The sequence below is a fragment of the Protopterus annectens genome, chromosome 3.part1 (assembly GCF_019279795.1).
Source record: "Protopterus annectens isolate FY-2018-M chromosome 3.part1, PAN1.0, whole genome shotgun sequence".
Classification (NCBI taxonomy): Eukaryota; Metazoa; Chordata; order Ceratodontiformes; family Protopteridae; genus Protopterus; species Protopterus annectens.
Window position 1 is genome coordinate 559,565,393 of NC_056732.1, and position 27,035 is coordinate 559,592,427.

At 38.6% G+C, this 27,035-nt stretch overlaps 1 protein-coding gene across 1 annotated transcript in view; it reads right to left on the bottom strand.

Annotated features, from left to right (window-relative positions):
• Positions 1 to 27,035, bottom strand: part of LOC122797701 (potassium voltage-gated channel subfamily H member 8-like) — a 1,282,601-nt gene that overhangs the window by 815,808 nt on the left and 439,758 nt on the right. Inside the window, exon 4 of the mRNA XM_044066236.1 lies at positions 26,464 to 26,591. Within this exon, the coding sequence (XP_043922171.1) occupies positions 26,464 to 26,591 (128 nt within the window). The remainder of the gene's footprint in view (positions 1 to 26,463; positions 26,592 to 27,035) is intronic.

Sequence of the window (27,035 nt, forward strand, 5' to 3'; positions counted from 1 at the left end):
CTGGCAGATTTTAAACAGGGAACTTCAAAAGAGCTAGAAATGGTCCAAAACAACCAATTACTACAGCTCTTGTGCTGAGGTCACTCCTTCAGGGACAGATAGGCTGCTCAAGGCTCCCCACTCCCACTGGTGAGCAAAGAAACTTCCTTCTTATCCAAGTAAGGTAATGGACAACACAGGAACTACACCACAGCTCAGAATACAGCAAAGCCTGTAAACTGGTCTAAACTAGTCGAGGAGAGGCGGGAAAACAAGGATTATTTTTTTGTTTTTTTGTTTTTAGATGGAAAACACCCAGAAATACAGAAGGCAGCAATAAATCAGTTACACAGGCTAGCATACTTTAGTGGACAGTCTCAATAGTTAAATTAAACAAACAAACAACAGATTTTCGATTAATTTTCGACCAGGTACACTTTTAAGTGCAGATACTATAAAATGCAGCAAACAGTTACAAAAACAGTGTAAGCTTGTTTAAAATAAGCAAGAGAAGGTATTCCAAGTAAAAAACAGAAAAAAATACTTAAATCTGGAAAGTAGTCGCTTTTCTCAGTTCTCTGTAGCTAGGACCACTCTGCAGGACCACATGGAGCTGTCTCTGAGTAGTATAGCCACACTCTTCCCACCACAAGAGTCTAGACCACAAACCCTTCTAATGTGAAACAACTGATTTTGGTGCACAAGTGCTTAAGCCAGAACTAAGACACTTCAGAATAACAGACACAAAAGGCCTTCAACCAGCAATTTCCATCTAGAAGGGTGTAGGCTATCCTCTCCTGCCACAAGAGTTTAGAGCACAAATCCTTCTAATGTATAGCAACTGGTTTGGAACCCAAGTGCTTACACCAGAATAAAGACACTTATAATAACAGTCACAATAAGCCTTCACCAGCATTTTCCAGCATAGAATGGTGTAGGCCACACTCTCCTGCCACAAGAGTCCAGACTACAACCCTCCCAATGTAAAGTAATTGGTTTGTAGCCCAAGTGCTTAAACCAGAACAACGACACTTTCAGAATAATAGACACATTGAACCTTCAAATAGCAATTCCTAGCTTAGAAGGGTGTAGGCTATACTCTCCTGCCACAAGAGTCTGAACTACAAATCTTCCTAATGTAAAATAACTGGTTTGGAACCCAAGTGCTTAAACCAGAACAAAGACACTTAGAACAACAGTCCCAGTAGGCCGTCACCCAGAATTCCCAGCTCAAAAGGGCAGAGACTACCCTCTCCATATACAAGAGTATAGAACACAAACTGAATGTAAAATAACTGACCTGAAGCCCAAGTCCTTTAGCCAAAACTAAGACTCTTAGAGTAACAATTACAATTTAATCAGGCTACTAATGAGTGGTAATAAATGCAGCCGAATAAATCCAATTAAGCACTTTAAGAACAAGCAGTAAAAGCAAGATAAAGTAATAATATAGGGAGAGAGACAAAAACGGTAAAAGCAGCTGAAAGAAATTTTTTTTAAGTAGGAAAGAAGGAAACAGAAGATCATTCAAGGTTAAGAAACTAAGGGGGTTAGGCCTTCTCAAATAATCTCACTGTACACAATAGAAGGAGCTGATGCAAAGGGACTTGGAGGAGTGTCCAATATCAAATATATAGTAGAGGTGGGCATTTCAAAAGCCACCAAGATTTAAGAACACAACAACAACTGGGCAAGTGGGTGGGACAAAAATGGACACTGAATCAGAGCAGAAATAAAGGCAAGTAGCACTGAACCTATCTGCCAGGATGTTGGCAATATCAGTTGGGTCTGTATATTTAGTGCCATTGTGCTGTAACTCAGAGCAGATCTGAGTGTTGCCATTTATATTCTTGACATAGCTATAGAATGCTTTGGGGTTGTCTTTAGAATTAGTGGCGATTTTGTTTTCATAACTAGCTTTGGAGGATTTTATCAGGGATTGCAGCTTCGTACTGAGGCTGACCAGGGAGCTCCTCCACTCGTGGGATTTTGCTCTCTTTTGCAAGAGTTTCTTCCTTCTGTTGTACAGTTTGTTTATGGCAGGGGACCACCAGATTGGCTTCCTTTTTTTGGAGGATAGCGTCTTGGTTCTGTTTGGGATAGCACAATCTATGCACTCATGTAAGTGCTTATAAATTGCAATTGTGTAGGATTCAGTCGTCGTAACTGTATTGTCCATCTGCATGGGTGTCATGAAGTTCACCACTTAAGAAGCATGAAGTTGGCTTTGGAGAAATTTTTTATTATGGTTTCCTTAATGGGGGGTGGAGGCAGGATGTGGATATCTAGGGTAATTAGATTATGGTCGGATCGGACCAATGAGGCATTGACTTCAGGTGTGGAACTCATATTGGTAATGACTAGATCTAGGATATTGTTGCCCCTGGTGGGGGTGTGAATAAGTTGATCCAGGGCATTGGAGTTTATGAATTCCACAAAGTGTTGAGCGAAGGAGTTGGTACATGAGTAGTTTTCCCAGTTAATGGTGCGGTAGTTGAAATCACCCATTATTAGGGTGTTTGGTTGAACCCTAATATTTTCCAGTACATCAGGAAAAGAGGAGTGGGAATCCTGGGGCATGGTGGGTGATCTGTAGCAAGCTACAATTTGGATTGCAGTTTTGCCCAGAGTGAGTTGCACTTGGATAACCTCGGCTGCATTATGCTGAGCAACTAGCCTGGAGGTGTGGATATCCTTAATGAATATGGATACACCTCCGCCTTTGGTGTTCTGGTCCAGGTTACATGGCTGAAAAGTGTGGTATGAGTTATAGCCTGGTAGTGCAGGGGTGCTCTCTGGAGCCTTGAACCAGGTCTCAGTCACTGCACAGATATCGATGTTCTCCATTTTAAGGAGTGCCTCGAGTGATTGCATTTTGAGATTTAGACTTCTGGCATTGAGTAGCATCACCCTCAGTTTTTGCTTGCCTGTTCCTGTTATGGTGGTGAATTTGTTACTTGAACCTTGCCTAAAAAAAGCATTATAGGGGCGGCAAGAACCTTAGCCAGTATCCGGAATCCCAGGGCTGACAGGTGCAGTCCATCTCTGGCAAAGCATCATGGTCTGTCGACCATGTCATCCCAGGCAGACAGATACTGGATCCCTTTAGAATGGCACCAGAAGCTTAGCCAATTGTTGAAGTCAATCATTTTGTCCTTGTACTGCAGCATCTTTCTGGGTGATGGCAGAATGCTACTTAGGGCTAGGGTCATACCTGCCTGGGCTACGAGATTGGAGAGCTCTTCCATGTCTCTTTTCATGTAGTCCAGGGAGGTACATCTCAGGACGTTCACACCAGCATGGACAATGACAGAGTCATATTTGTACTTGTTGTGGAGTGACCTGAGTGCGTGGGTTATGTGGCAGATCCTGGCACCCGACAGGCAGCTGACAGTAACCTTCTCCTTGTTTAGCCTGGTGAGTGTGACATCAGTGTGCCTGACTATAGAGTCGTCTATGATTAGTGTGTTGGGTACATTGTTTTTCTTTACTGGCTGTGGTTGAGTGGCACACTGAGTCTGCGGGCTGTGTCATTTGGGTTGTGTTGGGGGCTGGAGGTTGCTTGCATTTCTGCTTTGGAGGTCTGTGTTGCTTGAGCAGATTATTATTGAGAGCCTCCGGGAATGTTTTTATATTTCTATGTGTGGATTTTGGTGGTGTAGATTTAGTGAGACTATGTGATGAGTGTGGTGTGGTGTGGTGCAAGTGTTTACCTTCTCCTCTTGACTGTCAAGTTCAGTCTTGATTGAAGAGAGCTTTACCTCCAGTTTGGCTAGATAAGTGCATCTCTCACAGGTTGTAGTGTTGGGTGGTAGGAGGAGAGGGTTGTCTGTATACATGAGGCAATTTCTACATTGCCCCAAGATGCCCAGATTCATCAGACAGACAGGAGAGAACACTGGGAGCTGACCCTTGGACATGCCTGAATAAAAAAAACTATTTTCCTCTAGATAAGTGAGGAAAGTGAGTACAAGAGCTGTTTTTCTCTAAGCAAGTGAGGAAAGTAAGTACCAAAACTGTTTTCATCTAGGTAATGAGGAAGATTGAGTGCTGTAGTAATTAGTAGGTTATTTAGTGCTTACAAGTTCTGAACAAGTGCTGATCACGCATAAGCAAATTCAAGTGTTAAAAGTAATAATCTGTATCTTAAAATCCGTAACTTAAAAGGAAAGGCTCAGATTTGTGCTGAACTGGTAATTAATGATACCACATATACTGAGCCAGTGGACATAGCTAAACTGTTGGTGAACAGGTTCTGTGAAAACTTCACTGCCCTGTCCTCACCACACGTACACCATGACACCTATACCACCTGTCTCCTACCTTGTATCTCTAAAGAGCAGGTCATAAATGCCCTCTCTAAGGCAACAAACACAGTATCTATGGGACCTGATAACATCCCAGGCTGTGTCCTACATAGGCTCCAACATGAATTAGCAACACCATTGGGTACTCTTTTCAATCATAGTCTAAATACCTGCGTCTTACCAGCTGAATGGAAAACAGCCACCGTTATTCCCTTGCACAAAGGTGGTACTTCCACTGACCCCAGGAACTACAGACTTATTAGCCTGACTAGCCTTATCTGCAGGGCCACGGAGTGAATCATCATGGATGTTATCAACAAAGATATAGGTAATCTCCAAATACTTGACCCTACTCAATTTGGGTTTGCCAAAAGGAGATCATGACTGTTAAACCTGGTGGACTTCTTCAAGATAGTCACCAAGGTCTTGGACAAAGGGATATCTGTGCATACAGCCTACCTGGAGTTATCCAAGGCATTTGACACTATTCCCCCACTCAGGCATCATTGACAAATTCACCCAACTAGGCATCAAGCCTTATATCATTAGATGGGTCACTAACTGGCTCACTGATAGAACTCATATAATTAAAATAGGGGAATCCACCTCCAACAGCAGACCCCTAATCACTTGTGTTCCACAGGGATCAGTCTTGGGACCTCTACTGTTTGGAATCTATTTCTCTGAAGTACAAGCAAAAACTAAAGGTCTGTGGCTGACAAAGTTTGTTAATGACTGCAAACTGGGAGCAGTCATAGACTGTCCAAATGATGTCAACATCCTACAAGAGGGTCTTACACAAACAAATGATTGGTGCCAAAGTCATGGCCTTAAACTCAATGCAAAAAAAATGTATTATCATTCCTTTCAGTAAAAGCGATGTTCCTACTAACTAACACATCAATAGCAACACCTTAAGTACACACTCAATAGTGAAGAGACCTGGGCACACAGGTTAACAGCAACCCTACCATTGACCACCATGTCTCCACAGTGGTAAGAAGGGCATTATATACTGCTCATCTCATAAATAAGGGCATTGCCACCAGTTTTAATGATGTCTATGTTAATAGATGAAAGCCGTCAACAAACATTGAATGCTTTTTATTTGATTGTATAAGTGTTTTATTTTGTGATTAAACTGAGAATTCTACTTTATTCGAGTGGTGGGATTGCTGTTATATCCACCAAAGTGAACACAGATTCCTTAAAGTGTTGGGAGACTGCGTTTGCTGGTCATTTTTGTTTATTCATTTATTTTTTTTTTGTTTCCATTTCCAAATTCACATTCATTTTTTGTGTATCCAGAAAAAAAGAAGTTATAATCTCCCTGCACTCTTCCCTCATCAGGCCAAAAATTGAATACAACACCCCTTTTGATATGTACCTTTCCAAGCACCTGTAGCAATGGGAGAAACCACAAGTGTTCCTCACAAGGAAAGTTCAAGGTGTTCAACATCTGTCCTATGAAGTCTGAAATCACTGTCAATTTATTCTGTTTCATAAAGACTACTCAAAGGTGATCTCTGCCTTGCATACGGCAATCTCTGACCCTGCTTTATTGGAAATGCTGCATATCTGTAAGTGAAATTGTACAAGGGTTACTCACTCTAAAGACCTTAACCTGGTATGTGACATTAATAAAGCCTGCTGGAGGGACAGATTTGTGTCCCAGAGGTTACCACACCTTTGGAACAAACTCCCACTTCATGTCAAACAGAGCACCCTCTTTGAGCCTCTTCAAATGTAATCTGGATGATTGGATGGGTGACCATAAATTCACCCCTGGGGTTCCACCTGTGTCCCTCTTGGACAGGGGCAGTAGGTGCTGATCATGGAAATAAGGGTAAGAACTTGGTTAGGCTTGTAAGGGCCCTAGGGCCATTAGCCTAGTAACTTCCTATGATCCTGTGAACTCTACACTAACTAGCACAGAAAATGGTGACATGTAAGTAGAAGTCATTTCAACGAAGTAAGTATCATGGATATGTTCAGATACAAATTGCATTTTATTTTATTTATTTATTTAGTGGGAAAGTCTGACTGGAACAGAGCCCATTTTCAGCGGAGGCCCAGGAAGAAATGCTCCAGATGCATGTCTTTGGAATATGGGTGGAAACCAGAGCACCTGGAGGAAACTCACGCAAAGAGAGGGTGGACATGGAGAATCCACACAGAAGGCACCCCAGCAAAGAATCGGACTGGAGAACTTCTTGTTATGAAGTGTCACTGCTAACCGCTGCACTTCTGAGCTGCCCTGGTATGCAGAAATAGCAAATGATCAAATTATGATATGGAAATTAGGTGTTCAACGCAAATAAAAGACAGTGATCATGCAAATGACACTATTAGACATGCCAAACTGATTCAGGACATATAAAACATGTGTATTGTACCACAGCATTCACTTATTCTGCATGCCAGAAATTACCAGTGCAGAGGATGTAACAATTTTTTCAAAAGCAGCATTTGTAGCAGTAAAGAACATGTTAGTGTCCATCCCCTAAGCCAATGTCAATGATGTGGTACTCTGTGGCCCCCATATCACTGCTGATGGTACTTCCTACATTTAACCTGCCACTGCTAGACATACAACTTACCACCACTTAACTGACAAGTACATCATGGATCTCTTCCTTATGGAGATGGAGACCATAAAGGAACCAATTGAACTATCTCTCCCACATGCAGAATCAAGGAGAATGCATGTACTGCCATCACAGGTGACACTAAGGTATGGGTAGTTTTTAACCACCCTAGCTACAGAAGACTTTCAAAGACATACATGGGATGTTCTAGAAATTTCATAGGCTTTGATTCCCCCACACAGCATCTTTTGTTGTTGTGTGCTAACTTTACACATAATTCTACCCCTGCCCCTAATCCTAACTCAGTACATACAGTAGGGTACTAAACACCCTTTCCCCTAACAGTAACACTAAGCCGACAGAATTTTTCTTACTAATTACAAAAGGAGACTGTTCACTTTTCCCTTTCTGGTTGATGTAGTTGTGTTTTGACCATAGGCAATTATGATGGTGCAATTAAATTAAATTTGTGTCAATCAAGTGCGTGTGCGTGTATACATGTGTGTGTCTGTGTTTGTGCATGTATATGTGTTTTTTGACTATAAGTCATCCTTATGTACAAGTCTAGGTCATTGTTTCAGACAAAAACCCATTCAAATAAATTGACCTATATATAAGAGCATGTGATGACAAATGAGCACAGTGTTTGTGTGATACTTTGAGTTTTACATCTTGTAAAATTGTAACAAACAACTTATCGTAAGCCAAAACATGGATTATGTCTTCATTTCATTCATGAAATATCATAAGTTGTAGCTTCTTTGGCACACAGAATGCACCGCTAGTCTATGCCCCTTCACACAGTGTATATCTCCTTTGGCTATGACAGTTACATACAAACATTGCCTGCACATAAAAGCTGTGGTGATCAGTTCTGAGCACTGACTCCGTGGGAAAGCTATATCATTTAGTTATTTATTTATGCTGGTACTTCATGATATAACTAGTGTATTCATTTATGCTGACAGTACAGTAAAACAAAGCTCTAATTTAAAAAATGCTATGTCATACATTAAACTTGAAAGATGCTGTGCTTTTCATCTTACAGCATTTTTTTATCTTTGTCATTTGATTTTATATATTTTTTAGATGCAAAAACTGAAATAGATTCTTAATAATTTAATGAATTACTCAATTCAAACCCTTTAAAGACAGACTCATCATTGAAATGTCCACAAATCTGTAAAAATCAGCTTCATAAATATCTTTGTTGAAAGTCATTGAAATCAGCACTATTTTCTTTACCTTATTCGTCAATCCACCGTGTGTATACGGCATCATCTTCTAATGCATTCCCTACATTATTTATATTGCACTTATACAACTTGGTTGTGTTTTAATCGTTTTTACAAGGAATGGCACTCTTCTTTTATTCATTTGTAACTAATTTGATATCTGTTTTCATGAGGCTGTTACCTTATATTAAACATTCTCTTTCAAAAGACAGCCCTTCAAAGTACCTGTTTTGTACATGTTCTTTACATTAGTTATGGTGACCAAATGTCTAATTGTTGAAAATGTAATGTTAGACCGCCAAATTAGGGCTAACATTGGTTGCAACAGTTAGTAATATGACATCTAAACATGTCCACCCCACAAAAAAAAAAAAAAAGCTTTTTCTGTGGCATCATGCCTGGTCAGGTGTTTCAGACAACCAGGAACTTGTTCCTTCTTTCTCCATCTATGGTTTTGATGTGCTGAGTAATCACTTCTGAGATATGTTTTGCTTTTTCAACAATGACTTTCTCTTACAAATAACAGTGAGAAACAACATTTCGTTGGCTAAACATGCAGAGATCTATAGCATGTGACCTTTTTAAGTCTTGGAACATTATCCAAAACTGTTTAGTCACTCTTGCAGCTACTGTCTAGTTGTATGGCATATGATTTGTCATAGGTCTTTCTTTCTATATTGTTAGTGTTGCTTAGTCTATAATTATATTATGCTGCTAATAATAAACTGATGGAAAGTCACAATGTCCAAATCCTTTGACAGTTTCTGTGCAATTGATTCCTCTATTGCAGGCACGGTTCTTTTTGATACATGTGTTCATAGGTTGTTACTAGGCTACCAACCCAAAAGCGATTTTAAGCCAACCAAGTTTACCAAAAACTTAGCATAATATTGCTGATGTGTCAATACCCAAAGAAATGTTATGGTTATAATATAGGTTTGACACATCAAGGGTTCACAGGCTGCCCCTGTAAAAATGTAAAACATGAAAGTGGATCACCAACCTGCATATGCTTGTAAGGAAATCATGACTTCTACTTTATACTTTTTTTCCTGTGGTCATCTGTATCGCTGTCCTTCACTTTGTCCTTTGTATCACATATGGCTATTCTGACAGCACTCAATAACCTCTGTAGGTCATTCACAAACTCTTGAAGTGATACCATTTGTATGCTACATGCATTATTAGCTTTAGACACACTGTATGAATCTGCTTTTTTATTGCAGTCAAAAACAACATTTTCACATAAAAGAAACCTTCTTACATCTGCACAGTTACTACTGGTTTCAGCACTCTCAGTAATTCTTACTTCAAATTAACATTATTACATGCCTACTTCTGCTTCTCCATCATGGAGCTCATTTTATATCTTGCATCATATTTACAGAGTAAACTCCTGTTACACTGTTGAATGCTTAAACCTGGTAACTTGTGACCCAAGCCTTATTTTTGCAATCAGAACAGACTACTGTTTAGAAGAAAAACATATGCCTTTTTTTTAAACTGTAACTTCTGTTCACATTTTATCCTCTAAGAATGATTTTCTTACTCTGGCCAAGGCAGTAAAAAAATCTATCTATGTTGTCCAAATTATAAGTAAGGACATGGCACCCAGGTCCATGGAAGAACCTTTTGTTATATCCACAAAACAAACAGCATCAGAACTAGTAGAGCTGAAGACCTAAATGTTGCTTGTAACATAAATAGTTCATGATGAATAGGCAGACATGTATCTCAGAGAATTTGCTTTCTCTGGAACAGACTCCCCATTCACGTGAAACAAAGCTCATTCTTAACATTATTTAAGCATAACTTGGACCATTAGACAAGAAGTTGAAAATTCACCACTGGTCTGCCCATCTCTGATGGACAGAGGCAATCAGTAAATCATGCCATAACCAGCAATCACCCTCTGTATAAATGTCTAAAACATATAACTTGTTGGATGCATTGGGCTGCACAATTTGGCTTATAAAGGCCCTAGTGATCATTGGCCTATATATACCTATGAATCTAGAGTGGCAATTTATTCAACCCTTATCAGACCTATCATCGAGTACAATTTATCTATTATTTAATTACTGACATTCATTTACCAGGAAAGGTCATATGGACACAGGTGCCTTTTTTCAGCAGAGAGAGAAAAGCCCACTTTGGCATGTACCTGACCAGACATATGCAGCAGCTGGATTGCCCACAAAACATCCTTACCAGGAGAATCCAGGGTAAAAACACATTGTCTCACACAGAACTTCTTAAACCCTTATCTCTATACTTGGCCTCCTGCAGGTTACAGAGAGGTGAGCTATGTCGGGCATAGAAGACTTCTTAAGATACAGATCTGATATACCTTTTGCACATCTGCAAAATTAACATAATCAGAACCACTAGAGCCAAATATTTAAATTTTGCTTGTGAAATAAATAAGACATATTGACAAGACAGATATCTATCTCAGAAGACCCAGATGCTCTGGAACAGGCTCCTGATCTATGTGAAGCACAGCCCATCCCTAACCCTATTTAAACATGACCTTGAACAATAGATGGGAGATTGGAAATTCACCCATGGTCAGGCCTCCAGAAATGAAAGTAGAAATTAACAGTATTTTTCCACATTGTAATGCAACTACAAGTATATATATATATATATATATATATATATATATATATATATATATATATATACATATATATAGATAGATAGATAAAAACAAGGAAAGGGTTATATACCTACTTTTTTATAAATTTTCTTAAGTTGGTGATACATTATATTCATTCATTCATTTATTTACTTTCCCATTAGCAGTACCGACTTTATAGAAATTGTCATAATGTAGGAAATCAGAGAATCAATGTGAAATGAAGTTAGTTACCCTTCTCCCTCTCTCTCAACTAATAACAGGATAGGGTAGTGAGTCCCTATTTTGGTGCTGTGTGAGATAATAATTATTTGTTTTAATTCACAGTTATGGGGCTGGGTGGTGTAGATGCAAATTAAGAAAGTATACTGAAATATAGTAAGATAGTTATTAACGGTGATCAGGTATTGAGCATGTCACAGTGTGTCAGCATCATATTTATTGTTCTGTTATCATTGTCTGGCACACACACACCATACTTATCTGAAATTAACACCACTATTGTATGACTATTAACAACATTGCACTAGCAATATATTCAATGGCAGCAGAAAGCTTAAATCCATTACTAAAGCCAGTCTTTCTTTAACTTTCATTGCAGCTTGCATGGGATCACAAAAGAAGCAAAATTGTATTTAAATATTAAGAACATGCACACTTATCTTAGTTAGCATTCTTTTCTTGCTGTTACTTTTATTTCTATTACCAAGACACTAGATTCTTTATTTCCATTCTGCTGCTGCCACTGTCTGACACATACTCTCCCCACATCTGCTATTAGTACCAACGCTGTATGACTATTAATAACATTACTGCAATCATTATTGTGACTAGGGACTGGGAGTGTTTCAATGAGGACAGCAGGCTGAAATGCATTGTTCATATCTTTATTTTTTTTTCACTTTCTGCATGGCATGGTGGGAATCTCAGAAACAGCAACAGTACATCTAAATATTGAGAGCAGTTATTCTTCTCTTCAGAGATATTTTCCCTTGAAATTATTTATTTCTACTAGCAGGACAATAGATTTTTTTAATTCAGACAATGACAGCAGCAAAGAGTTCAGTTGTTATTGCTGTCTGATACTATTCCTGTCCTAGATTGCTACTTAATAACCATAGTAAATGGTTATAAAGAGCACCTATGTAATCTTCATTGCAACACGAAATAGGGACTATGTCAATGACTGCAGCAGGTTGAAATACATTAGTGGGACCATTATTTCCCTAATTTTCTTTGTGGTCATGAAGGGGATTCCAAAGGCAGTAACAATATCAATATTTTTAATTTTAAATGGTGTGATCATTAACTCCACACACATTTTGTGATTTCTACTGGTAGAACATCAAAATTCTGAATGAACTAATACATGAGAATATACAGTATGTGCATATGTATCTATTCACATTATACATCCATATCTATGTGTGTGTGTTTGTGTGTGTATATGTATGTATATATATATATATATATATATATATATATATATATATATATATATATATATATATATACACACACACACATACACACACACACACACACACACACACACACACACACACACAGCTAAGGATTACCAACAATTGCTCAAATGTTCCAGTTATCAAATGGAAAAAACCCGGTACAGGTGATCAAATCTTGGCTGATTGAATGTACAAGTCCTTTTATGTACAAGACTGCAGTGCAGTGAAAACAGGGGGATTTGCCCTTTCCACATTGAAGTGTGATCTTGGAGTTGATATGTATAAGTAGTAAGGGGTGTTCTTTTTTTTTATTTGATTTTCAATATAGTGAATTTTCAATATATGGCTATCTATCTACAGCTTTATATCTATACCTATATCTATCTATCTAGCTATCTATATATACATATACATATACATATACATATATATATATATATATATATATATATATATAGAGAGAGAGAGAGAGATACAGAGATAGAGAGAAATTAGATATAGATATATATAAATGTACACATGTATCTCTCTCTGTCTATATCTATCTATATTAGACATATATAGACTTGAGCATAGAATATGTTGTCTAAAACTATTCTGGGAAAAACATTTTATAAGTGTATGGTCAAAAGGTAGAGAAATTTCAGACAGCAAGCTGCATAGGGAAGCCACCTGCACTGTCCATAGAGGGGACTTCATACCTGTCCTCCACTACTTTATAAATACAAGCTTTCTTCTTGTACTAATTACCAGTTTCAAACTAAAACACCTGCGGCTTACCACCATAATATTGAATGAATCAAAAATGTATTGACAGAGTCAACAGTTCTTGATTCAACAAAAGCTATCTATGTCCAAATGTACAGTAATAGAGACAGATGGATAGATAGTCAGAAGATGGATAGACAGACAGATAGATAGGTTGATAGATTCATAGCTGACAGACAAATAGATGAATAGAAGGGTAGATGACTGGAGGGATAGACAGACTGAGAGATAGATATACGGAGAGATAGATAGATAGATAGATAGATAGATAGATAGATAGATAGATAGATAGATAGACAGACAGACAGGTGGATAGATGCCGATAGGTATAGGTATCTCATTGACTCAGCTAAAATGTTGCCTTCCTCTACACTTGTTTACGAACTACAAATAGTCTTTACTCCTCTATTTTAACATAAAATCTTATTGTGCTTTGCCGTACTATACCTGTCATTTTAAGCAATATCACAGTGTAAGACCACTTGTTCTTCAAACCAGAAAAGACCCCCCAATCAGAAAGAGAAGATTAAAGTATAGATATTGAAACAAATGTTTTAAGTAAACAACATCTAATATGTGTAAATACTCATTTAATTTGTAGTTTGTATACTACTGGAGGACGCCAACCCCCAAAAGGTGTCTTGTCCCATTAACCTTCCTTCACTAAAATAAAAATCCCTGTCAATGACTCAGTACTGAAAGCTGTGCTAGAATCTGTAATTACATAGTTTAATAAACATTTTAATTCCCCCACATTAAGTGCCACCTGAAGTACAAAAAAGCAGTATGATCCTTCCTAGATATTAGTAACAAGTAAGGCATCACTGCTCTAATTTAATAATGCATTGCAATAATCTCAGGTTGTACAAGTAACACTAATTTCTCTGTAAAGGCCCTGAAAGTGCTAAACTCTGATTTTTGCATACAGAAATTATCTCTTAGATGAAACTCAGAATTTGTCTCTTTCTTACCTTGCCAAAATTCTGCTGCATTGATCATTTTTTCTAACGCCTAAACAGCCTGTGTGTCAGGCCCCACCTCCACTGCCCTATTCCCATTTCCCATCCATCCCCACTTCATCTATATTTATACATATTTAGCTCCTCCCACATTCACTACACCCAATGCACTTCAACTTACAACCATCAGTTAATCAGTGCACAAAATGTCACCTCATTAAACATCTTCCAAACAAAATCAGTCCCTTTGTACCAACTCCACACATATCATCCCTCCTAAATGTCAACACAAATTACTACAAAATTTTAACCCATCACACACTACTACTATCACCAAACATAAACGTTCTGTACTCCAATAATAAGCTCTTCAAGCTTACCATTGTATACCTCTTCCTTCTACACAATCTCCCTCACTAATAAAAACATTACATCCCTTTATCTATACTACCCTCTTTTTACAACTACAACCAGTGATATACATGCAACAACAATGACTATTCTAATCTCACTTGCACACATCACAAGCATTTATACACACACCTATCCACACAAAAGCACACCAAATGCTTGCAACTCCCACACATTCTTAAACAAATCTCATTTTTCCCTCATATCACCTGAACTATACTCACACTCACTACTGCACTTGTATACACACAGATACATAAAAAAATTAGAATAGACCACACTCGATACTAATTAACACAAGCAAATCCAAATAAGACCACTCATCGCATAATACCACCATCAAACTTAATCCAACCTCTATCCAACAACCCATACCAAATACCTTTTCCCAAGCAACAATGTATCACTAAAGGCTCTGACATTTTAGTACTCAAAATAAACTTCCAAAGGATAAGCAATAACACTCTAAACCTTCATGCATGTCTAGAACACTACAGCCCTGACTTAACAATAGTAACCAAAACCTAGCTGAAACCAGAAATCAGTGAGGATGAAATATCCCCCCCTATGAATATAATATAATCAGATGTGACAGACAGGACCAATATGGGGTGGTAAAACAACAGTTATATTCCAAAGCTACCTAGAAATTACTAAAAAGCATCACAAACTTCCACACTTCCAAAATGCTGAATTCTTAGCCACTTCATTAAAAATCAACCAAAACAAATCCATTTGTATTATAGGACTCCACAATCCCCTAGATAATAATGCAGCCATACTCAAAGATAACCTATATTATATAAATAGCAAAATTGGCTAGAAAACCATAATAATGGGAGATAGAAACATTGACTGGAGAAAAAATTAATGGTCCTCATCTAGCATAAAATGATTTGGTGCCTCACAGCTGATAAGCACCACCACCCAAGTACACAACAAAAAAAGGGAGCTAAATAACCCTCAACTGGAATTTCATAAATAAGCCAGATGCCATAACTTTCCAGCAGTGCCCTGACAAACACTGTTAGTGAACACTTCGGTATAATATGACAGAGACAGGTATTCCTAGACAAGTAGTCTACAAAAACGTTTGCAACAAAAAAATTAAACATATAAAAATTTAACTCAATCGTATCTCAGTACAACTGGAACCTTCTTAAAACTCTACCCTTAGATGACACAGTCACCCACTTTAACCTTTTATTTCTAAAAGCACTAAATGAACTCCCTCTCCTCAGGACTAAGTAAGTCAGGTCAAACACAGCCCTGTGGTTAACATGCATATCCAAAGATATAATGATTAAAGAAAGAATGAAACAAAAAAAAAATTGAAGAGCGCTACAAGAATATAGAACTCTACAAAACCTATATAAGCAGCAAATATCCAACAACAAAAAATCTTAATTCTCAGACCTCCAAAATTTTAATCAAAACAAATCCACTCTCTTTTGGTCATCCATTATAAACTATTATATCCAGAGTAAACCTCCACGCCCTTTTCAATAATCAATAAGGACTTAGACTGTATTCCACCACTTCATTAAGTCAACCACCAGACAAAACTCTAACGTAACAGCCACCATCCCAGAAACACATAATACTGCACAACAATTCATGCCCTTACTTGTTTCTAATGCAACAATAATAAAAAATAAATATTTTATACAGCTAAGCCAACAACCATGGCAGCTGAATTCCTACCAGCAGAATACCTAAAAATTGTATTTCCATCAGTAGCATTCCCTGCCTCCATCCTAATCAATAGATCTATAACATTCCTCATCTCCACCCAAATCAACAGCTCCATATATGAAAAGTATGCTGCTTGAATCTGGAAAAAATATTCATAATCCCCGTACATGAAGGTGGCAGCTTAACAGACCTGACTAATTACAAACCTATAGCAATCCTGTCACCCTTATCCAAAATTCTATAAAGATGCATACACTCCCAACTAATCAAATTCCTCAATGACCAGTAGCTTACTTGCTCCTACACAGCATGGATTCTGGCCAAACTACTGCACCACAACCACCCTCCTCAGCTTTACCAACACCATCAATCAACACAGAAGAAAAGGGGGGACCTAGTTTAATCTGGTTTTCTCAACCTATGACACTGTATTTCAGTAGAAACTATTATATGAACTGCCATCTCTTGGTCTAAACAAATCAGCTCCAACCTGGTTCCATAGTTATCTGTCAAATAGGCAACAAGGAGTTAAGTGGAAGCAAGTCTTCTCAACTCTCCTGCCAGTTACAGTCAGGGTTTCCCACAGTTCTTTACTTCGGCCTCTCCTCTAACATATTAATCAACAAACTCCATACTGCTTCCAGACAAGTAGCCATTATTCAACATGTAGATGATGCAATACTCATCTGTTCCCCATAATTGCTACATACGCTGCAAGGTATCACTCATAAGGCTTTCCTGTACACTGAATCCTGGCTCACCAATGCAAACCTACTCCTTAACCCCTAAAGAAAAAAGTAATTATCTTTACTCCCAAAAGTCTCTCTGAACAAAAAGACAAATTCCACATTCTGTCAATGTACAACACAATATGTACCACAAGTGATGCTATTCAAAGTCTTATTTGACAACAGACTTAAATATGACCAACATCTACTCCAGGCCATCAAAAAGACTTTCTGGAAACTAGGATCATTATACAAAGCAAATCATTTTTTCACAGAGTCTGCAAGAAAATCCATAGCCACTGCATACCTACTTCCATTCTTTCTATATGCATCCCTCATCTTTACAAATCTCAATATTACCCTAAAAACTAAAATTGATGCATGTTACAAAAATATTCAAATTTGCATTAAATGTTCCCATTAAAATCCACCTTTATATAGCCCTTAGAGATTAACACTGGCTAGAACTGTCCCACTACCTTACATACTTAAAACTCAAGATAGTCCACAACTTAATTAATTTCCATGAAAAAGTCCATCATTGAAAAATACACTACAACCATACTCTAGTTCTAGCCTACTAAAATCAATTAACAAATCCCTCATCTCCATGTCTAAAACAAGCAACTCAGTTGGGGATTCCCTATATTTCCACCATGTCACTAAAAGCTGGAACTCTGTCCTGCTGCAAAAAAAAACTAACAAGTCACATACTTTCAAGTTACTATAAAACAATATCTAAGCACAAATTTGGCTCAGCTACTGTTCATTTCCTGGCTTGAATTCATTTTCTTGGCCACACCCGCTACTTTTTCTTCAAATACTTCTTTTTTCCACTTCCCTCTTTTTCTCCATCTGGCCAGAAAGATACTCACTAAATCACAAGGAGTAACTTTGTTTACATAAATTATATAAATCGCAGGCTCTAAGTAACAAGACTCAGTCTCTTCTATACGGTAATTAGATCAATCACTATCTCACTGTCAGTTTCATCACTCTCTCTCTCCTCATCTGTCCAAAACTAATACTCCTTGTATCAATAAGTAGCCCCAACCATTCTCACTTTCCTAATTACTTCACTTCTCAATCTTAAAGGTAATGATACCTTTATAGTAGCTTAACTACTAACATATTACACTATATTTAATTATCTACCTTCCACCTTTCTTACATTCTAATATTTCCATAGTTAAGCTGCATCTTCTTTTCACTATTTCTCTCTTTGTTATGCACAAGCTTGTGTCTATTACTAATGAATGTTCAACACTATATACTTAAGCAAGTTATGTACATGCTCTGTTTCTAGATGATGTTTATTTAAGCTACTGTAAATCTTTTTCTGTCATGTATGTACACTTACTAGATTTTGTATTCCTCCTGGTATCATGTAACTGTATTTTATGTATATGTCAAAACTGGCATTAAATGTGGACCTTTTCTCACAGGCCTCAGATGAAAAAGGGTTTATACAAGTCGGACTTTCCCAGTAAACTAAGAAAAACAGATAGCTAGATAGATAGATATAGATAGATAGATAGATAGATAGATAGATAGATAGATAGATAGATAGATAGATAGACAGATTAGATAGATAGATAGATAGATAGATAGATAGATAGATAGATAGATAGATAGATAGATAGATAGATAGATAGATAAATAGATCCCTATTGAAATGTTGGCACTCAAAATGCTGAGTGCCAAAAACCCAAGAAAAAAAGACTGAAAATCTAGAGAAGAGCAAATCTTGAAAATTGCTCTTCTCTTTAACACTTCTTTTTGCAAGGGGAGCAGGAAATCCCCCTCCCCACAACACCCCCATACCCTATGAACTTGTATACAGAAAAAAGGGAATAGTAAAAGAAATGGCATTTCGGAGTTGTTATATGCAAGTCCAATCTTTTGGCCATTCAGTCTCTGCATTTTGAGACTTTCTCTAGGGAGTCCCAACATTTCAAATGGTTACCTAGATGTCTAGATAGAAAGACAGATGGATGGATAGATCGATCGATAATTGCTACAACCTGTAAAAGAAATGCATTCACCATTCAGTCCATCTCAAATGCCATATGCAGATTCATTACTCTCACCAAAGAAATAAACACCACTGCAAAACCATTGAAAATATCTGATTGTCTACTGTTGAAATAACGTACTGGCTTCTACTTGCATCTGAACTAGTTAAACTTACAAAGAATACATATTCCCTCCACTAACCAACAGATTATTCAGAGAAATAGCAATATACAACCTTAGACATCTTAACCACACATGTCCCTCCTGTAAGCTCCCCAAACTAGGCTTTGTTACACAGACCATGGTCCCAAATTATGTTGATCTGACTCTTCTTTTCATTGTGATTCTTTCAACGTGCCAGTTTTGATTTCCACTCTGTAAGTAATGCATGGGTATTATTGTGTTTTGTCAGTCACTCAGTATGCAATGTCATTTATCTGTTGCCTTTACAACCCTCAAGCCACATCTGATATTCACTTAGTATATAATGCAACTATATATATATATATATATATATATATATATATATATATATATATATATATATATACTACTGCGGTGGTGGTGCTGCAGTAGCATTGTCACCTCATAGTTAGACGTTGCACGTTCGATTCTCAGTTAAGAGCGTCTTCTGTGTAGCGACATGTGTGAATGGGCCTTCCTTCGTTGAAGGCTGTGCATTAGGCCTGGCAAGCCAGTATGTAAAAATCTACTGCCAATCATTAGCGGACCGGAGTTCTGCTGTGGCGACCCCTAACCGGGAAAAGCCGAAAGACACAAACAAATATATATATATATATATATATATATATATATATATATATATATATATATTGCATTTTTTTTCATTTACTTTGTATATAAGTCATGTGTCTATTGTGGTTACCACGGGATGAGACTGAAATAGGCCCAATGGGATTAGTGTGCTACCCAATTTAACAAATTTAAAATTAGATGAAATACGATAAAATAAAATAGATAATACTCAAGGGCATTAAGAAGGTTAGTGGTCTGCATTGTTGTGGCAGGACAGGTAGCTTACATCCTTCTAAGCTGGAAATTGCTGATTGAAGGCCCACTGTCTGCTATTCTAAAAGTGTGTTAGTTCTGGCTTAAGCACTCTGGCTTCAGGCCAGTTATTCTACATTAAGAGGGTTTGTGGTCTGCACTCTTATGGGAGAAGAGGCTGGATTCTGCCCTTCTGAGCTGGGAATTTCTGGTCACAGGCTTATTGTGACTGCTTATTTGAACTGTTTCATTCTGAAATTGGTGTGCCTTGTTGTTGTAGCATAGACCAGATTCAGGCCTGCTGAATCTAGCTTTGTTTGTATAACTTGAGCAGAGATCCAGGCCATCTTTTTATGGCGAAGGTTCCCCTGCACCCTAGTAAGCAGGGGTGTGCAGTTAGAACTTGTCTGATTGAAGACTGCTGGAACAGGGCTCAGTTTTGAGATTTTTTCTGGTTAAGTGGGTAACTTGTTTAAGTCAGTTTGTTTGTTTTCTATTGTTTTATATATCTATCTATCTATCTATATATATATATATATCTATCTATATATATATATATATATATATATATATATATATATATATATTTGCACTTTATTCATCTGCTTTTACTGTGTTTGTGTTTCTTCCTACTTTATTACTGGGGGCATTGACTACAACTCTGATCTGTGATATATAACAATAAGTATCCTTTTCTGTGCTTTTAAACTGTTTTTTGAGTGTATCTGCTTTATTTTCTGAAAAAAAAAGCAACCCCCCCCAAGAAAAATCACAAAAAAAAATATATATATACTTGCTTCCCGCCTTTCTAAACTAGTATAGTCCAGTTTTCAGGTTAGTGCTGAATTCAGGGCTGTGTTACAAATCTCTGTGTTTGCCCATACCTTACTTGGATAGAAGGAAGCTTCCCTGTTCACCTGTGAGAGAGGAGAGCTTTGAGCAGCCTATCTGTCCCTGGAGGAGTGGTTTCAGCCCAGAAATTAGTAGTTTATTGGCCATTTTGGGCTAGTTTCTATCTCTTTCTTTTCCTTGCTATAAATACTGTATTTGCCCAGTTTTGAATGCCAGGCAGCGATGGTTAGCTAGGGTAAAACTATTCCTGGCTCCACAAAGTCTCCTCTTCAATTTTTCCCTTGGAACTAGACAAACTTTCAACTTAAGCACTCAAGCCATTCATTTCTCAGCCAGGCACTTGCTCAAAACTTATAGCAAGCACTTATAAACCCTATCACTAGACCCTCCTGTACTGTACAGAAGGACAAGGCTCTCTATTCGACCTTACCAACCATCCAGTAAAACAGTTCACTGTACCTATCCAGGCATGCCCAAAGGGCAGTTTCAGGTGTACTCTCCAGTCCAACTGGTGAATCTGGGCATTTTGAGGCAATGTTATAACTGCCTCATTTACACAGACAACCCACTCCTCCAACCACCAAACACTAATACATGCAAGAGATGCAGTTATACAGCCAAACTAGAGACTAAGCTCTATCAACCGAAGACTGGATCAGACAGTCAAGAGGAGAAGGGAAATACTTGCATAACACCAAGACTCTTACATTGACCCATTAAACTAGCACCGGCAAAAAACACACATGAATACATGAAAACATACTCGGAGGCTCTAAATAAAAATCTGCAAAACCAACAGAGACCTCCAAAGCAAACATCCAAGCAACCTCCACCCCCCAACACAAACCATGAAATACATACTTCACAAAACTAGTGTGCCATGCAATCACAGCCCTTAAGGCAAAATAACATACCCAACATACTAGTAATAGGTGACTCTATAGTTAGGCACACTGACGTCCCACTCACTAGGCTGAATAAGGAGAAGGTTACTGTTAACTGCCTGTCAGGTGCCAGGACCTGCCACATAACACAAGCACTCAGGTCACTCCAGAACAAGTACAAATATGACTCTGTCATTGTCTATGTTGGTGTGAATGACCTGAACTGTACCTCCCTGGACTACATGAAGAGAGACATAGAAGAGCTCTCTGATCACATAGCCCAGGTCTTTATAACCCTGACATTGAGTAGCATCCTGCCCTCACCAAAAATGATACCACGGTATAAAGAAAAAATTCTCGATTTCAACAATTGGCTAAGTTTCTGGTGTCATTCAAAGGGGATCCAGTGTATGTACTGGGATGTACTGGGATGACATGCTCGACAAGCCACGCTGCTTCACTAGAGACGGCTTGCACCTGTCACCCTTAGACTTTCGAATACTGGCCAAGGCTCTTGCCACCCCCATAGTGCCTTTTTTAGGCAATGCTCAAAAGACAATCCCACCACCGTAAATAGCACAAGTAACAAAAAACTGAGGGTAATGCTACTCAATGCCAGAAGTCTAAACCTCAAAATGCACGCACTCGAGGCACTCCTTAGTATGGTGAAAATCAATATATGTGCAGTAACAGAAACCTGGTTTAAGGCTCCAGAGAGCACCCCATCACTACCAGGCTACAACTCATACCATACATTTCAGCCACAGAACCCAAACCGAAAAACAAAAGGCGGGGGAATATCCATATTCATCAAGGATATCCACACCTCCAGGTTAGTGGCACAGCACGATGCTTCAGAGATCATCCAAATGCAACTAACAATGGGCAAAACTGCAATTCAAATTGTAGCTTGCTACAGATCACCCATCATGTCCCAGGACCCCCATTCCATGTTTCTGGAAACACTGGGAAACATAAAAGTCCTACCAAACACCCTAATATTGGGTGATTTCAATTACCCAAACATTAACTGGGAGAACTACTCAAGTACTAACTCCCTTGCCCAACTTTTCCTAGAATTTATAAACTCAAACACCCTGGTTCAACTGGTCAACACTCCCACCAGAGGTGACAACATATTGGACCTGGTCATCACCAACATGGGCGACGGTGTTCCACACCAGAGTTCAACCCCTCGCTGCTTAGAGCTGACCATAAACAAATCACTTTGGATATCCATATTCCGCCCCCTTTTCAAAAGCAAACTTCACGTTACTTAAGACCAAGGTTGAAAGTTTCAAAGCCCCCATGCTGAAAGATAACACTATCCAAGCTGCAAAATCCTTTACAAATGCATTCTACAGGCAGCTATAAGAATGCATGGATCGTGCCATCCCAAGCAAAACCATGACTCATTCCTCCAAGAAAAGGAAACCAGTCTGGTGTATTCCTGCCATAAACAAGCTATACAATAGAAAGAGGAAATTAGTACAGAAAAGAGTAAAACCCCAGGAAGGGAAGCCATCCCTGATCAGTATCAGCAAGAAACTATGATCCCTCATAAAATCATCCAAGGCGAGCTTTGAAAGAAAAATTGCCAAGGACTCCAAAGATAACCACAAGGCATTCTTTAGCTATGTCAAGAATCTAAGTGGCAATGCTCAGATCTGCTTAGAGTTAGTGCAGAATGCACAAAATATACTGAACTGACCGATATCGCCAACATCCTGGCAGACAGGTTCAGTGCAAACTTCACCCCCCTCTCACCCCCAAAAGGGCCCATAACCATACCAGAAGAATGTAGAGTCCCTGAAATCACAGACACTCAGGTTAAAACAGCCCTCTCCAAAGCCAAACACACAGCATCAATGGGACTGGACGGTATCCCAGGGTGTGTCCTACATGAGCTCAAAGATGAGCTAACCCTTCACCTAAACACACTGTTCAAACTCAGCCTCTCCACAGGCTGCATACCCATAGAGTGGCGCACAGCAATGGTTATTCTGCTCCACAAAGGTGGAGCCACAACAGACCCCGGGAACTATTGCCCTATAGGCCTGACTAGCTTGGACTACAAGGCTATGGAGTGCATCATCATGGAACTCATTAACAGAGGCATTGGGAACCTCCAGACATTGGACCCTACCCAGTTTGGCTTTTTTAAGTGCATTTCATGCCTCCTAAACCTGGTGGACTTCTTTGAGACAGTTACCAAGGCTATAGACGAGGGAAAGGTTGTACACACAGCCTACCTAGACCTTGCTAAGGCCTTCAACACCATTCCCCATTCTGGTATTATAGACAAGCTCACCAGCCTGAACATAAACCCCTATGTTACAAGATGGGTTGCCAACTGGCTCATGGACATAACCTACATGGTGAGAGTTGCGGGAGCTAGGTCCGACTCTAAACCGGTTACAAGTGGCGTTCCCCAGGGCTCAGTCCTAGGACCCCTGCTGTTTGGCATATACTTCTCAGAGATACAGGCAAGCAAAGGAGGACTATGGCTGACCAAGTTTGCAGATGACTGCAAACTAGGGGCTATAATTGACTCTCCGGTTGACACAGACATCCTCCAAAAGGGTCTCACTGAGATGGATACCTGGTGTCAAAATCATGGCCTCTGGCTAAATGCCAAAAAGCGCATAGTCAACCCCTTTGGAAAAAACAAAGTACCCACAAACTACCACATAGGTGGTAGTCCCCTAAATACGGGAGAGGTAATAAGGGATCTGGGGACCCAAGTAGATAGTAATCTCACCTCTGATAATCACATTGCCAAGTGGTTAGAAAATCCTTCTATGTGGCCGACCTAATCACAAAAGGGTTCGCATCCAGATCAAAAGAGGTAATTGTGCCCTTCTACTCATCACTCATCAGACCCATCATAGAGTACAATGCCCCATTTGGGATGTACCTTACAAGACACCTGCAACAGCTGGAAAGACCACAGAAGTACCTCACCAAGAGGATCACTGGTCTCAAACAGATGGCCTTTGCAGATCGACTGAAGAAACTCCAGTTGTACTCGGTTGCATACCGCCTGCTCAGAGGTGATCTATGCCTGACATGCAAGGCCATGTCCAACCCAGAATTGATGGACATGCTCCACCTAAAGAAAACCTTATCCCCTCGAGCCACATGCTCTAGGGATCTAAACCTCACCACAACAATAAATAGGACGTGCCGGAGGAATAGATTCCTGTTCCAGAGACTTTCCATGCTTTGGAACAAGGTCCCAATGTACATTAGGCAGAGCTCCTTGCTAACACTCTTCAAAAGAAACCTTGACAAGAGGATGGGAAACAGAAAGTTTACCTCGGGGATCACTTCAGTGGCTCTGCTGGAAAGAGGCACAGGGAATTAATCTAAGGGGGTGGCGAAAGCCAACACATTCTGGCTAGGCTTATAAATGCCTTTGGGCAGATAGCCTAGTACCAACTTATGAACCTATGAACCTAAAAAAAAGAAAAGTAGCACTGTAACTTTAATGCACCAGTATCCCACCAAGAAGCAGGTCTGAAAGTTGATACAACTTAGCAACTAATCTGGGGGACAGAAACTCTCTACTGACATTTTATCACTGTAACCATTTTAAACACTTGTAAGAACACTCTAGATGAACAACCATCAAGAATACACTACCTAATTCAATTCATTACATCAACCTTTCTTAAACATAAGGATTCACCAGTTCTGCTTCTTCCACATCGAGTGGCTCACATCTTACATGTCTGATTTAAACCATACAGAACTGCTACCCCTTTGCCTCAGAAGGCTTTGGCAGTAAAGCACATGAAAGATACTTGTTGCTCAAGAGAAGAAACTTCTCAATTAGAATCAACAAAGGAATATCATTTAACTCTTACATCCCTACATATATTGATAAAGGTGGGTTGACCCAAGCCTTAACATGATAAATCCATATATCTGGTAACCTGAAATGCTCTTTATCTAGTGGTAAAGATACATTATCGTACTGTATTCACTTGGGATTCTTTCCACGAGATCTGCACATTAGTTGATGTTATTGATTCACACTACTTAAACTTTAACAAACTAGGAACAAATTGATGCCGTAAAGGAGGTACAAAAGTACAGCATCGTCAATGCACATACCCTACTTCAAAAGGACAGCATCGTCAATGCACATACCCTACTTCAAAAGGACAGCATCATCAGCGCACATACCCTACTTCAAAAGGACAGCATCGTCAATGCACATACCCTACTTCAAAAGGACAGCATCGTCAATGCACATACCCTACTTCAAAAGTACAGCATCATCAACGCACATACCCTACTTCAAAAGGACAGCATCATCAATGCACATACCCTACTTCAAAAGGACAGCATCGTCAATGCACATACCCTACTTCAAAAGGACAGCATCGTCAATGCACATACCCTACTTCAAAAGGACAGCATCGTCAATGCACATACCCTACTTCAAAAGGACAGCATGCTCAACCTTAGCTGAGTATGGTTGCAGTTGGTGTCTCACTCTACTCAGATACTTCTCAAGTAACAGTTCATGTACCTATGAGCTCTAAAGTTAAATATTTTTTTTTAAGTTCCTAAAGGCTTTTAATATAATAAAACTAGCCATAAACATAACCCTAATCCAAATCATAAACCTAGCTCTAACCATAATCTTAATGCTAACTAAAATCATAAATGTAACTGTAACATAAAAAATACCCCTTACTTGAAAAATAATAATTTTCTAAAACTTAACATTAAAACTAAAATGTAACTCTAATTGCAAGCACCTCTCATCATCAACCCAGTTAAGAATTGAGATCTAATTCCAAAGTTACTGTCTTCTTCAATGCACTGACCCGGTACAATAGTTAACAGTGCAACATCTGAACAGATGCACATGAATTCACAAACATGCCTCATAATGTCAAAAATCATACTTACATTATTAAGTTTTAACTTGTTCTTTTCCCTTTTTTGTAGATGCCCCGAGATATGATAAAGAACAGCTCGGCTCCGCCGACGTGCTGATTGGAAATGTATCCCTGCTTTTCCCCTTCCTTTATATTTTTCTGTGGGGAAAAAAAAATATATAGCAAATTCAATAAATCAGTTGTTAAAAGGCTATCTCATACAGTTTATTTCCTTACATTTTATACAATATAAGATGTTATTTGTCAATATGTGTAGAAAAGAAAGACTGTAGTGAATTTAAAACATTGCTCACATGGATGCATACTTAAGCAGAGTGCTTTTCCTATCAGTATATTTTATTTTTACTTTATTTAACTTTCAGGATCATTTGTAGAACCATATTGTCTAAGTTGTAAAATTATTATTTAAAGCAGCATGCATTTAACTTCTCTGAGATTACATCCTACAGCTAGCTACTCATGCTGTCTAGCGAAACCATTAAGACATAGCTTGCCAGTTTGCTGTAAATTAATTTGCCCTGCAGTTAAATTTTATGTTGCAGTGCAATGTTCTTGGAGAGAAAATGGCAGTCTAATGATAGC